At 43.9% G+C, this 13,105-nt stretch overlaps 1 protein-coding gene across 3 annotated transcripts in view; it reads left to right on the forward strand.

Annotated features, from left to right (window-relative positions):
* LOC134204252 (glutamine synthetase 2 cytoplasmic) overlaps nt 1-11,184 on the forward strand; it is a 68,072-nt gene extending 56,888 nt beyond the window's left edge. For all 3 annotated transcript variants that reach the window (XM_062679090.1, XM_062679076.1, XM_062679082.1), the window contains exons 3-5: nt 9,825-10,357; nt 10,424-10,667; nt 10,732-11,184. In XM_062679090.1, coding sequence (XP_062535074.1) covers nt 9,825-10,357; nt 10,424-10,667; nt 10,732-10,880 — 926 coding nt within the window. In that variant the 3' untranslated portion in view covers nt 10,881-11,184. The remainder of the gene's footprint in view (nt 1-9,824; nt 10,358-10,423; nt 10,668-10,731) is intronic.
* Nucleotides 11,185-13,105: the final 1,921 nt, after the last annotated feature.

Here is a 13,105-nt window from a genome sequence, read left to right on the forward strand (position 1 = left end):
TAGCTGGAAAAGTTTATTTTCAACGAAATAAGGCCTTATTCAGCTCCCAATGTTTGTTGGGATGTTTGTTTTGGTAATAAATTTCAAGGGTAGATTAAAGCTTCACATTGCAGATATAGTTTTCTAGGTACAGAAACGTTCACGTACAAGAAGGCCTTTTTCGATGTTACATCTGCCTCAATCTGACTTTTTTCCTAATGAAGTTTGGCGGGTGAACGCGAGCTTCAGGTAGTCATAAAAATCCTTTCTCAAACTGGCATAAAAACTCCATATCTTTTCATACATAATAATACACTCAAAATAATTGTCACTTCAATTCCACTTCAATAAAAAGTCATGTAGACTTTAAAAATCGAAACTTTCATCGACCTTACAGGAATCAAATAAAACTTACTCAAATCACAAGTGCATCCTAATAAGAAATGTAGTGGAATTCATTAGAAAACATAGAAAATAATATCTATATACTCTTCTAGTGAATTCTACTCAAAATGAATCTATGAAAAATATATGAGTGGGGTTCTCAGAGCGAAATGTATGTTTATCAACAATCGCTAATGAAACATTTTTCAGAAGCATTACGAGAACGTTTTGTAAAAAATATTTCGAGTGTGAATTAATTTTCTACTCCTTTTTTGCACTCGTCCGCTTCTAGTGGACGGATATCAACTACAGGGATGCTATCCAGCTTTCCACGCTCGGTAATGGCGGCTTGTCGGTGTGTAAAAATCAATCGATCTCTGTACTTTTTGACACTAGCTGGAGGAAAGCTCACTGGCGTTCCTGGGTGAGGGGAAGGGAAAAAAGGCCTTTTCGACAGTGAGTTTTCCTCCAGCTAGTGTCAAAAAGTACAGTGACCGATTGATTTTACACACCGACAAGCCGTCATTACCGAGCGTGGAAAGCAGGATAGTAAAAAAAAATAACGAAGTTTCACTTAGAATTTAAGTACATGGCCAAACGAAAATTCACTTAAATTTTACTTTATTTTCTAGTGAATTAAGAATAATGAGTTCCATCACTAGTGAATCATTTAACTTTTACACACGAAACTACATGGAAAATATCTGCATATGTTTTCAAGTAGCTTCTAAGTGAAAATTATTTTGAGTGTACATAATTATAGACGCACATTTACCTTGCTTAAAAAATCTAAAACTTATCTATTGTTTTCCATCCTACCTTACGTCCTCAGCCTTAACTGGTTAGCAAATCTAGAAGCACCCCAACCAAATTAAAAAAAAATAAATGCATCGTTGAAGCGCGAAACTATAAGCCTTATTGCTAAATATAACAACTGCTACGAGGTGCGAGATGAAGGAAATGTCTGTGTCATAGGAGTTGTTGAGGAAATATTCGGCTAGAAGAGCAGGGGCATCGATTTCGCTAGTTGCAACAAAGGCAGCTTTTACCATGGTCCTTCTTTTATCCAATGTAGGGTAAAGTGCCCAATAGTGAACCCCCAACCAATAGTGGACCCTCCAACCATTTTTGCATTATTATTTTTATTTAGATTATTATTTAGATGATTTTTTACAATTCTATAAAAAAATAAACACGAGAGTGTCCATTATATGAATATTTGGGAGGATCCATAATAGAGAAGAAGAACGTCCCGAAACGGAACATTGAAATCAAATGTAGTGTCGACTATAGGGAAACAAATTCCTATTATGGACCCCCAGGGGTCTACTATAGGGCGAATTCATTCACTCTTTAAAATGTTAATTCCAACGAATAACGTCGTGTATTTGAGTGTTTTATGTATGTACCGGAAAGAGGGGATGCATAACTTGGTATTAGATGCCAAGCAGAATTAATATGTTGAAAATTTTTACTCCTTATGACAGAAAGAGCAAAATTCCGCTACTAGGGGGTCCACTATTGGGCATTTTACCCTATCAATTCCGAGCGGCTTGCATTGATGTTCATAATATGGAAAGAGAATACGATAATTAAGCCATGGCAGATTTCGCTTAGTGGTAATTCAGTTAAGACGTCCGCTAATTTTTGAGATTTTTAGACCCTCCATCACGTTTTTTTTGTGTACCGAGTGTACTGCCGTGCCAAGCATAGTTGTCCCTTGTCGTTTTTGACGTAGAACTACGTCTGTCTTTTCTATATTGGGGTACACTTTACGATTGCAAAAAATCGAAAAACGCCACGAAAATATGATAGACTTTGATCGTTAATATTCCGTGTATAGTAGAAAATTGAAAATTTGTTTTCAATAAAATGAAATATCTGCAGTTATCAGACGTCGCAACTCATTTCTGATTAGTGCGCATGATAGTACATCCATGCGTGCATGATGCGCACTACTAATGAAATATTTCAAATTGTCGCGTCTCGCGTCGCAGCGCGAGTGCTCAATCGCGCGGTCCGGTTTGGTGCCGGCCCGACAATATCGTTTCTCGCCGTTTCTCGATGAATTTTCAATTTACTTGGACCATTCCATCAAGGAAGAGTCAACGCTGAAGTCTACGCGGTTATTTTTACAGGGATCGCTTTTTATGCGATTTTTTCACTCGAATTTTTTTATTAACACGGTTTATTCAGTCATATTTTGAGTCTTTTATGTCTTTTATTTGAGTAAAAACCGACTCCAGCGTGTTACAATATTTATGTATGATAATATTTACTTTTGAAAACTTGCTAACAGTTTAGCAATCGGTTTCGGTGAATCAGTCTTGTAAGTGCATCGCAAGCTTTTTCTTCCATAGCACTACATTCCAACTGGAACTTGGCCTGGAACTTGACCTTGACAACATTTGAGGAATACTTATTGTTTCCGTTCATTTCCAATTCCAGCAGAACAGTCAAGTCTATATTGCTAGAACCGTCAAGTTTCCACTGTTTGAATGTTGAAATCAGTGGCAACCTGATTTTTTTAACGGATTGACCTTCCCGTCCGTCAAAGATTGTTATTTTTGACTAAAAAAATTTTTTCAGCCTAGGGCTGAAAACCTCTCAAATAAAGACAAAAAAAAACTTAGAACAAAAAAGCTGGAAGGGGGGTCGCCGTGTTGACATCAAACGATTTGGTTTTGTTAACGTTTATGACTGAACCTGCCGAAGAAAAGCGCTCGGCAAGGTCGTTGAACTTACTCTGCATATTAGCGCCGCTATCCGTCAATTCAAAGTCGTTTAAGTGTTCCGTGGTTATAGGCTGCCATAGCAGCCCGCGGTTTGGTTCGCAGTCAACCGCACCTTCCATAATCTCGTCGATTACGATGAGGAACAGTAGCGGTGATAGGATACATCCTTGTCTCACATAGGACTTTGAGTACGATACACAGCAACATAATGCCTCGCCAGTTATCGCACAATGTGAGGTCACCCTTTTTAGGCACCTTCACTAAGGGTCTGTCGCATTTGGAGAATTGAACTCAAAAGTGGGAGTTCAATAATTATCGCAGAGCGGATATCATGGGGTCAGCTTTGAGCATCTCGGCTGATATGCGATCGACCCCTGGGGCTTTGTTCGATTTAATGCTTTGGCAGCGGTTCTCAACCTGGGGTACATGTACCCCTGGGGGTACCTTCGCTGGCCCTAGGGGGTACCTCGGACAAAAACGCGTAATGGCGGACGTAGTACAATTCCAATCGAAACTCATTGATACAGTGTTGATAATTGTGTATTTTTATTTAAAAAAATTATATTGACCATAATATGCAATGCGATCAACAAATTCCAATTGAATTCTGCCTTCCACAACCAGTACAATGTATGAAAAGCTGCGGAATAAAAGATCTCGGAAGCCTTCTCCCAAGCAGCTCGGAGGCCTCCTTTCAAGAGGCTCGGAAGCCTCCTCCTTTCAAGTGGATAAGTTGCCTTCTTTCAAGAGGGTCGTAAGCCTCCTTTTAAGAGGCTCGGAAGCCTCCTTTTAGGAGACTCGGAAGCCATTTTTCAAGAGGCTCAGAAACATCCTTTCAAATGGCTGAAAAGCCTCTTTCAAAGAGGCTCGGAAGCCTCCTCTCAAGAGGCTTGGAAGCCTAAATTCAAGATGCTCGGAAGACTCCTTTCAAGAGGCTCAAAAGCCTTCTTTTCTAAAGGTTTAAAAGCCTCCTTTTATAGAGGCTCAAAAGCCTCCTTTCAAGAGGCTCGGAAGCCTCTTTTCAAGAGGCTCAGAAGCCTCCTTTCAAGAGGCTCAAAAACCTCCTTCCAGGCTCAGAAGCCTCCTTTCAAGAGGCTCAAAAGCCTCCTTCCAAGAGGGTCAAAAGCCTCTTTCCAAGAGGCTCGGAAGGCTCCTTTTCAAGAGGCTTGGAAGCCTCCTTTCAAGAGGCTTGAAAGCATCCTTTCAAGAGGCTCAAAAGCCTCCTTCTAAGAGGCTCGGAAGCGTCCTTTCAAGAGGCTCGGAAGCCTATTTTCAAGAGGCTCGGAAGCCTCCAAGGCTTGAAATCATCCTTTCAAGAGGCTCAAAAGCCTCCTTTTCTAGAGGCTCAAAATCCTCCTTTCAAGAGGCTCAAAAGCCTCCTTTTCTAGAGGCTCAAAATCCTCCTTTCAAGAGGCTCAAAAGCCTCTTTTCAAGAGGTTCGGAAGCCTCCTTTTAAGAGGCTCGGAAGCCTCCTTTCAAGAGGCTCGGAATTCTTAATTCAAGAGGCTTGGAAGCGTCCTTTTAAGATGCAAAGGAAGACTCTTTTTAAGTGGCTCGAAAACCGCCTTCAAGAGGCTCGGAAGCCTTTCTACAAGAGGCTCAAAAGCCTACTTTAAAGGGATTCAAAAGCTGAAAAGAGCTTCCTCCTTTCAAAGGGCTCGAAATTATTCTTTCAAGAGGTTTGGAAGCCTAATTTCGAGAGGGGGTACCTCAATTAATGCAAAAGTTCGAAGGGGTACCTCCCAAGGAAAAGGTTGAGAACCGCTGCTTTGGATGACTGTTTGAATCTCTAGCAGGGATGGAGCTTCGGTATTGACACGTGTTACACGTCGGATCTTACTTTACTTATGGATCCTGTACACCTCCGGTGGTGCAAAGGACCGACTTGAAAGATCTGCATCCTGAGCGTTGCCCGGCTATCGCTTTAACCTGTTGCCAGGTTAGATTTCGGTCGACTTCTTTTATTTCTTTATTGAGGCTTCACCGACATGAGCCTCTGGGTCTGCCTCTGCTGCGTTGTCCCGCTGGGTTCCAGTCTAATACTTGTTTACAGATTTCATTTCCGCCCCTACGTAGAGTGTGGCCGACCCAGCCCCACTTCCGACCCCGAATTTCTATTGCTATCGGCCTCTGGTGACAACGGCGATGGAGCTCGTTGTTTGAGATCCAGTTGTGAGGCCACCAGGCCCGAATTATATACCGCAGGCATCTGTTAATGAACACCTGCAGCCGTTGAGTGTTCTCCACTGATACACACCATGTTTCGCTAGCGTACAACAGCACAGATTTCACGTTAGAGTTGAAAATTCGTATTTTGGTGCGTTCACTTATCTGCCTGTTTTTCCAGATATTTCTTAAACTTGCAAAGGCAGCCCTTGCTTTCTTGATCCGTGCGCCTATGTCGATCTTGGTACCGCCGTCTGACGCCATTTGACTACCAAGATATTGGAAGTTTTCAACATTCTCCACTGGTTGTCCGGCTACTGTGAAACTGGAAGGGGTCACCGTGTTTACATCCAACGATTTGGTTTTGTTGACGTTGATGACTAAACTTGCTGAAGAGGAGCGCTCGGCAAGCTCGTTGAGCTTACTCTGCATATCAGAGCGCCGTTGCGCGAGGAGTGCAACGTCATCAGCCAATTCGAAGTCGTTTAGGTGCTCCATGGTTATAGGCTGCCATAACAGCCCGCGATTTGGTTCACGGTCAATCGCATCTACCAGAATCTCATCGATTACGATGAGGAACAGTAACGATGATAGAATACATCCTTGCCTCACACCAGCTACGACCCGGTTAGGGTCGGACAGGACCCCATTGTGCAGCACTCTACACGAAAAGGCCTCGTACTGTGCTTCGATGAGGCCGATGATTTTCTCAGGAACCCCCTTGCGTCTCAGGGCGCCCCACAGATTTTCGTGATTGAGACGGTCGAAAGCTTTTTCGTAGTCAATGAATACCAAGTAAAGGGACTCTTGGAATTCGTTGACCTGCTCCAGAATGATGCGAAGCGTGACAATATGGTCCACACAGGATCTTCCGGCACGGAATCCGGCCTGCTGCCGCCGGAGAGTCGCATCGATCTTCCCCTGAATCCGGGCTAGGATAACTTTGCATAGGACTTTGAGAACGGTGCACCGCAACATAATGCCTCGCCAGATATCGCATACAGTCAGGGCATCCTTTTTGGGAACCTTCACTAAGATACCTTGCATCCAGTCGACCGGGAATGTTGCAGTGTTACGAATTAATCGATGCAGTAGTTGAGCGGATGTCATGGGGTCAGCTTCGAGCATCCCGGCTGATACTTCCTTCTCAAGAGCCGAGTATCGTTGACGGGCTAAGATTTTGGCTCCACTGGTTTTTGATCGCTCTGGCTTTGGCTTCTCTTCGCTTCTCTATCTTTCTCCAGGTCTCATCGGTGATCCATTGTTTTCTCTGCGTGCGCAGTTTGCCCAGATTGTTCTCGCTGGTGGCGATGGAGGCATTCTTGATGGCGGTCCATTGGTCTTCCACGCTGCCACCTTCCGGAATATCTGCAGCATGCGTCTCCAGTTCTTCATAGAAGGACCGTGGCATTGTCCAGTCAGCGTGTGCTGAACCGTCGTCCAACTCTCTCCTCCTGCCGACGAATCCGCGCAATGAGCAGGCGTATTTCGCCGATGAGGAGGTGATGATCAGAAGCGAAATCGGCACTACGTTTATTTCGTACATCAAGAAGGCTCCGTTTCCATTTTCGGCTGATGCAGATGTGGTCGATTTGATTTTCTGTAAAGCCGTCACGGGAGACCCACGTGACCTTGTGAACCGGTCGATGAGGGAAGAGCGATTCACCGATCACCATGTCGTTATTACCACAAAATTCTGCGAACAGTTCTCCGTTTTCGCTCATTTATCCGAGACCATGGCGTCCCATAAGGCGCTCATTGTTCGAGTTGTCGGATCCGACCTTCGCATTGAAATCGCCCAAACAGATCTTGATATCACCCTTCGGAATACTATCTACGGCGGCATTGAGTTGACTGTGGAAGTTCTCTTTGTCTTGCAGAACGGCAGCATCGGTTGGCGCATAATATTGGATTACAGTAAGGTTTCGGACCCGTGTTTTAAATCTGGCAAATATTATCCTTTCACTAATAGGTTCCCACTTCATAAGCGCAGAGTGTGTCTGAGCGCTTAGTAGGAAGCCACCTCCGCGATGCCGGGGAGCGTGTTGGCCTCGTAAACCAGAGTAAACCTCGTAAACCGGGATGAGGCTGCCATCTTAGGTATATCTTCCGGGGAATAGCATTTCATACTCAGCCGCTGGATGCCAGAACAGACGTTGTTGGAGCCGCACTTCCTTGGTGAACAGACACTCGATCAGTCGGGTCAAGTTTGTTTAAAGTCCCACCCATCACCAGGCTAGTGCGCTTTGAGCGGCACTCGGTCGCTTTGATAGGGCCTGCTTGGGGACACATGCAGCTTTTTATAGAAGTTCAACAGAGCCCACTGTCGAACCCCACCACATCCTAGGCAGACCTCGCAGGACGCACCATTTCACTCTAGCTGATGTCAGAAGGACAACAGTGCCCAGGCTACACTACCAGCTAAGTACGCAACCCTTAACTGGCGGTCAATTGTCATCGTAAGACCCGTGGAAGCGTGAGTATTGGAACTAGCTATGTTAGGCGCTCCTTCCCGGATGTCAACTCACCATTTCGTAGCCCGTAGTAGAGGTTTGCGTTAAAATAATAATCGAAGATACGAAATCAATCGGCGAAGCAATCGGCGTTCGAATAGTAGGCGCCCATTACCACACGAATATAAAGCGATTGACAGAACGAAACGAAGAAAGAGACGATACTAATCCGAATATTAGGTACATCGCATATGTATCACTAGAGCTACTCGTTCTGTCAGAACATACTTGTGAGTACACAGCCCATGATAATTCAGATATTCGACGGATGTCTTAAGGATATTCGCTCGGCCGTGACATGGCGCAGTTAGAAGCTAGCCATGCAGTGGTATTTTTTTTTGCAAAAGAGGAAGGAGGAGAACAAATAGAAACGATAGAAATACTAAAAATAAATGCGATGCAAAAAAATGAGAACTGCTCTCCGTTGGAAATAGACGGAGGAGTAAGAATAAAAGATGATCTAAAAAAACGAAAAAGAAAAATGAAAGAAATAAAACAAAACAGTTTGGCCTTCGGTAGTGATAGACGGAGAGCCTCAAAAAGAAAAAAAAGAGTAATTCTACAAGAGTAAAAAAAAATATCTATAATCCCATTCTGGTGTTTTGGTATAGCTTACTGTTAGGTTTGTGTATTCTTAGTTTATAGAGATTCAACAGAGTTCACTGTTAAACCCTGAATCATTCTGAAGAAGCCCCTTAAGGTGCTTAACAATAAAAGCACAAATCAACTATGTACCTTTTAAACGATGTGCTTTTCAGTATTGTCTCAAGAGTACGGGTTGGCAGAAAAATAATAATATTCGGAGACATTCAGATAGCATGGTGCGTATTACTCACAACATGATTCGAATTGTCTTGACTTGCCACTAGCACGTTTATTAGCGGCCCGCTCAGCATTAATTGAGATTTGTGCCTTCCAGTGTTGTGCTGAATCATCATCAAACGATAATGATTGCAATTTTCATGTGAAAACTTTTCACGTGAAAACAGTAGGCGAGTTGTCGCCGGCAACTTTTCAAATGTTGCACTCAAACGATAGAATTTTCATTCAAACATTAATCTTTACTAATATCAGCTAATTGTCAACAGTCCCGTTATATCTTCTATTTGGCGTTATGGTTTGATGGTAGTAAGGAAAAATAGTTCAAAATGTAACGGTAAATGCTTCAAATCAAGATACGATTTTCAAACGATTCTTAATCGCTGGCGAGTTTTTATCACTTGATAATTTAAAAGTAAGATTGCGGGTGAGTTTGATCACCCTCGATTTTTTAAATTTTAAATTTTTTTAAATTAAAATTTTAGATTTTTCCCATCCCTGGTGCCTTCACACCTGCAAGATTGGGAGCTTAGCGGGATTTTTTCTATTGCATCATATTTATCAGTAAAGCGAATAGAGGAAATTTTTCGAAAGATTTTCTTGTTAGTTAACTTCTGAAACGTAAACTTTACGGTTTTCTGATACGCCTTTGCTGGTTTTGTAAGTAAGGTATGATTTGAACCGACTAAAATTGCTAGATGAATGTTAGATAAAAGAAAGTGCGGAAGTAACGTATTGAAAGCACGATAAGGTATGAAATAATAAATACTTGAAGTGTGTTTTTCACCGTTCTCAACAAATACAATAAAATGACTAGGTGGCAATTATTATTCTATAATACGTGTTTGCTTCTTTTTACATGAACTATGCTATCACGTGTATATGGGGATTCTTGGACATTATAGAACCACGTGATTGTTACACGCGTTGATTCGGACGTTGAAAGCTAATTGCTGTGTGTATGAAGGTGATCGGTGGTCCATGAAGAATGTAGCATTTCAGTTGCTGTATACTCTCAACAATTTATTGTTGGGAGTTTTAAAACAAGATTATCATATAGGCATAACTAAATACTTCCAAACGGAACAATATTTTTGCAATAAATTTAAAATAATTTTGCATGAAATCCATTTTGAAATCCACAATTTGATGTTCTACATATTTCTATAAACTACTTGCTATGAAATCCGTAGAAAAAATCTCATGATTCGGTAATTTTATTTCCCAGATCTTCCCATCTGGAACTATGACGGAAGCTCGTGCTACCAAGCCGAGGGACACAACTCCGATGTCTACCTACATCCGGTGGCCATATTCAAGGATCCCATGCGCCCGGGCAACAACATTCTGGTGATGTGCGAAACGTACCGCTTCGATGGCACCCCAATGAAGTCGAACAAGCGCCAGACGTGCCGCGAGGTGTGCGATAAGGTTGCCAACCAGCACCCGTGGTTCGGAATCGAACAGGAGTACACACTGCTCGACATCGACGGCAGGCCGCTCGGATGGCCCAAGAATGGATTCCCCGGACCACAGGGACCGTACTACTGCGGTGTCGGCGCGAACAAGGTTTACGCTCGGGACATCGTTGATGCGCACTACCGGGCCTGTCTGTATGCCGGAATCAAGATCTGCGGTACGAACGCCGAAGTCATGCCCGCCCAGTGGGAATACCAGGTGGGACCGTGCGAAGGTATCTCGATCGGTGACGAACTGTGGGTGTCGCGCTTCTTGTTGCACAGAATTGCCGAAGAGTTCGGGGTAAGTTTGTTTGTGTTTTTCTTTATCATAGGTTCAGATCTACAACACTCTATTCCACAACTTCAGATCGTCGCTACTCTGGATCCGAAACCGATGGTTGGCGACTGGAATGGTGCCGGTGCACACACCAACGTGTCCACGAAGGCCATGCGCGAGGATGGCGGCATCGCCGAAATCGAAAATGCCATTGCCAAGCTGTCCAAATGTCACGAACGTCACATTCGGGCCTATGACCCACGTGAGGGAAAGGATAACGAGCGCCGCCTAACGGGAAAGCACGAAACCAGCTCGATCAACGATTTCAATGCGGGTAAATGTTTATTTTTTTTCAATTTTATAAATGAGCAGCCATTTTTAAATATGACTTTTGACAGGCGTTGCCAACCGTGGAGCCTCTGTGCGTATCCCGCGTGGCGTCGCTGACGATGGCAAGGGCTACTTTGAGGACCGTCGGCCGAGCTCCAATTGTGATCCGTACAGCGTTGTGGAGGTCATTCTCAAAACGATTTGCCTGGACGAATAGAGCTGTTGTGCGTCTAATTGTGTATTTTGTATGTTTAACAACCAATTCTAAGATGAACCGGTGCATTCTCATTGTTACTAACCACAAAGTTTTTTTTGTTTGTTTGTTTTTAAATCATAACAATCTATTTATGTTTTCTGTTACGTTACGAGAAATTATGAAAGAGAGCTAGTATATGTATTACATTAATATTCCATCGTCATAAGCACAAGTAGAAACGATATTGGCAGCGGACGAATCAAAGCCGTCTGCATTAGATAAGGACCATCATTTGGTTTCACCAGTAATAAATGTCAATAAAGTATTTTAAAAGGATGTATTTGATAAGAAAGAAAGCGTTACTGATAGCTAGCTGAAAACGACTGCCTCACATACGAATAATTTACGCAGAATTTATCCAGCTTTCTGATCTATCTCTTCCAATGTCCACACATCATGTCTGCAGAGGGGAAGAATTGGGATGTATACAGAGAGAATTGCGTTTCCTTCTGCAAGTTGTGAGACCTAAACACTATACCTCAGAACAAGAACAAACTGGCCGAGCTTGCTCATTTGCAGGAATAGCACCTCTGCTTCTACATGAGTTTCATATTAAAGATGTTAATTGCAAGCAGCTGGGCCACACCGCTCAGTACTCCTGCAATAAACCTCACTGTGCATCATGCGGAGTGAAGCATGTGGAGGGGCCGCGCAAGACGGCACCGAAATGTATCTATTGTAACAAAAGCCCTCCACATGCTCTTGAAGCTTGCCCAACGTACATACAGCAGCGAATTCACCAGAAGCGGTCTCTTCAGCAGCGTTCTCGGCGAAGTTACGCCGAAATGTTGAAGGCCGCTTCTCCAGTCGTATCTGGCATCATCTACTTGTCTCTTCCTTTGGACGATCAAGGTAGCTCTGACTCCGAGGTTGGAAATGGGGTTCCCTTTGTTTTCAATGGCTCAACGAGGAAGAGAATAAAACAGAGCCAGCGCCCCAAGAGTCGACCGCATATCAGCCGAGATGCTCAAAGCTGACCCCATGACATCCGCGCAACTACTGCATCGTTTAATTCATAATATCTGGGACACCGCAACTTTCCCGGTCGACTGGATGCAGGGTATCTTAGTGAAGGTTCCCAAAAGGGATGCCCTGACTGTATGCGATATCTGGCGAGGCATTATGTTGCGGTGCACCGTTCTCAAAGTCCTATGCAAAGTTATCCTAGCCCGGATTCAGGGGAAGATCGATGCGACTCTCCGGCGACAGCAGGCCGGATTCCGTGCCGGAAGATCCTGTGTGGACCATATTGTCACGCTTCGCATCATTTTGGAGCAGGTCAACGAATTCTAAGAGTCCCTTTACTTGTTATTCATTGACTACGAAAAAGCTTTCGACCGTCTCAATCACGAGAATATGTGGAGCGCCCTGAGACGCAAGGGGGTTCCTGAGAAAATCATCGGCCTCATCGAAGCACAGTACGAGGCCTTTTCGTGTAGAGTGCTGCACAATGGGGTCCTGTCCGACCCTATCCGGGTCGTAGCTGGTGTGACTGTTACTGTTCCTCATCGTAATCGATGAGATTCTGGTAGATGCAATTCACCGTGAACCATACTGCAGGCTTTTATGGCAGCCTATAACCATGGAGCACCTAAACTACTTCGAATTGGCGGATGACGTTGCACTACTCGCGCAATGGCGCTCTGATATGCAGAGTAAGCTCAACGACCTTGCCGATCGCTCCTTCTCGGCAGGTTTAGTCATCAACGTCAACAAAACCAAATCGTTGGATGTAAACACGGTGACTCCTTCCAGTTTCACAGTAGCCGGGCAACCAGTGGAGAATGTTGAAAGCTTCCAATATCTTGGTAGCCAAATGGCGTCAGACGGCGGTACCAAGATCGACATAGGCACACGGATCAAGAAAGCAAGGGCTGCCTTTGCGAGTTTAAGAAATATCTGGAAAAACAGGCAGATAAGTGAACGCACCAAAATACGAATTTTCAACTCTAACGTGAAATCTGTGCTGTTATACGCTAGCGAAACATGGTGTGTATCAGTGGAGAACACTCAACGGCTGCAGGTGTTCATTAACAGATGCCTGCGGTATATAATTCAGGCCTGGTGGCCTCACAATTGGATCTCGAACAACGAGCTCCATCGTCGTTGTCATCAGAGGCCGCTAACAACAGAAATTAGGGATCGGAAGTGGGGCTGGGTCGGCCACACTCTACGTAGGGGCGGAA

The sequence above is a fragment of the Armigeres subalbatus genome, chromosome 1 (genome assembly GCF_024139115.2).
Source record: "Armigeres subalbatus isolate Guangzhou_Male chromosome 1, GZ_Asu_2, whole genome shotgun sequence".
Classification (NCBI taxonomy): Eukaryota; Metazoa; Arthropoda; class Insecta; order Diptera; family Culicidae; genus Armigeres; species Armigeres subalbatus.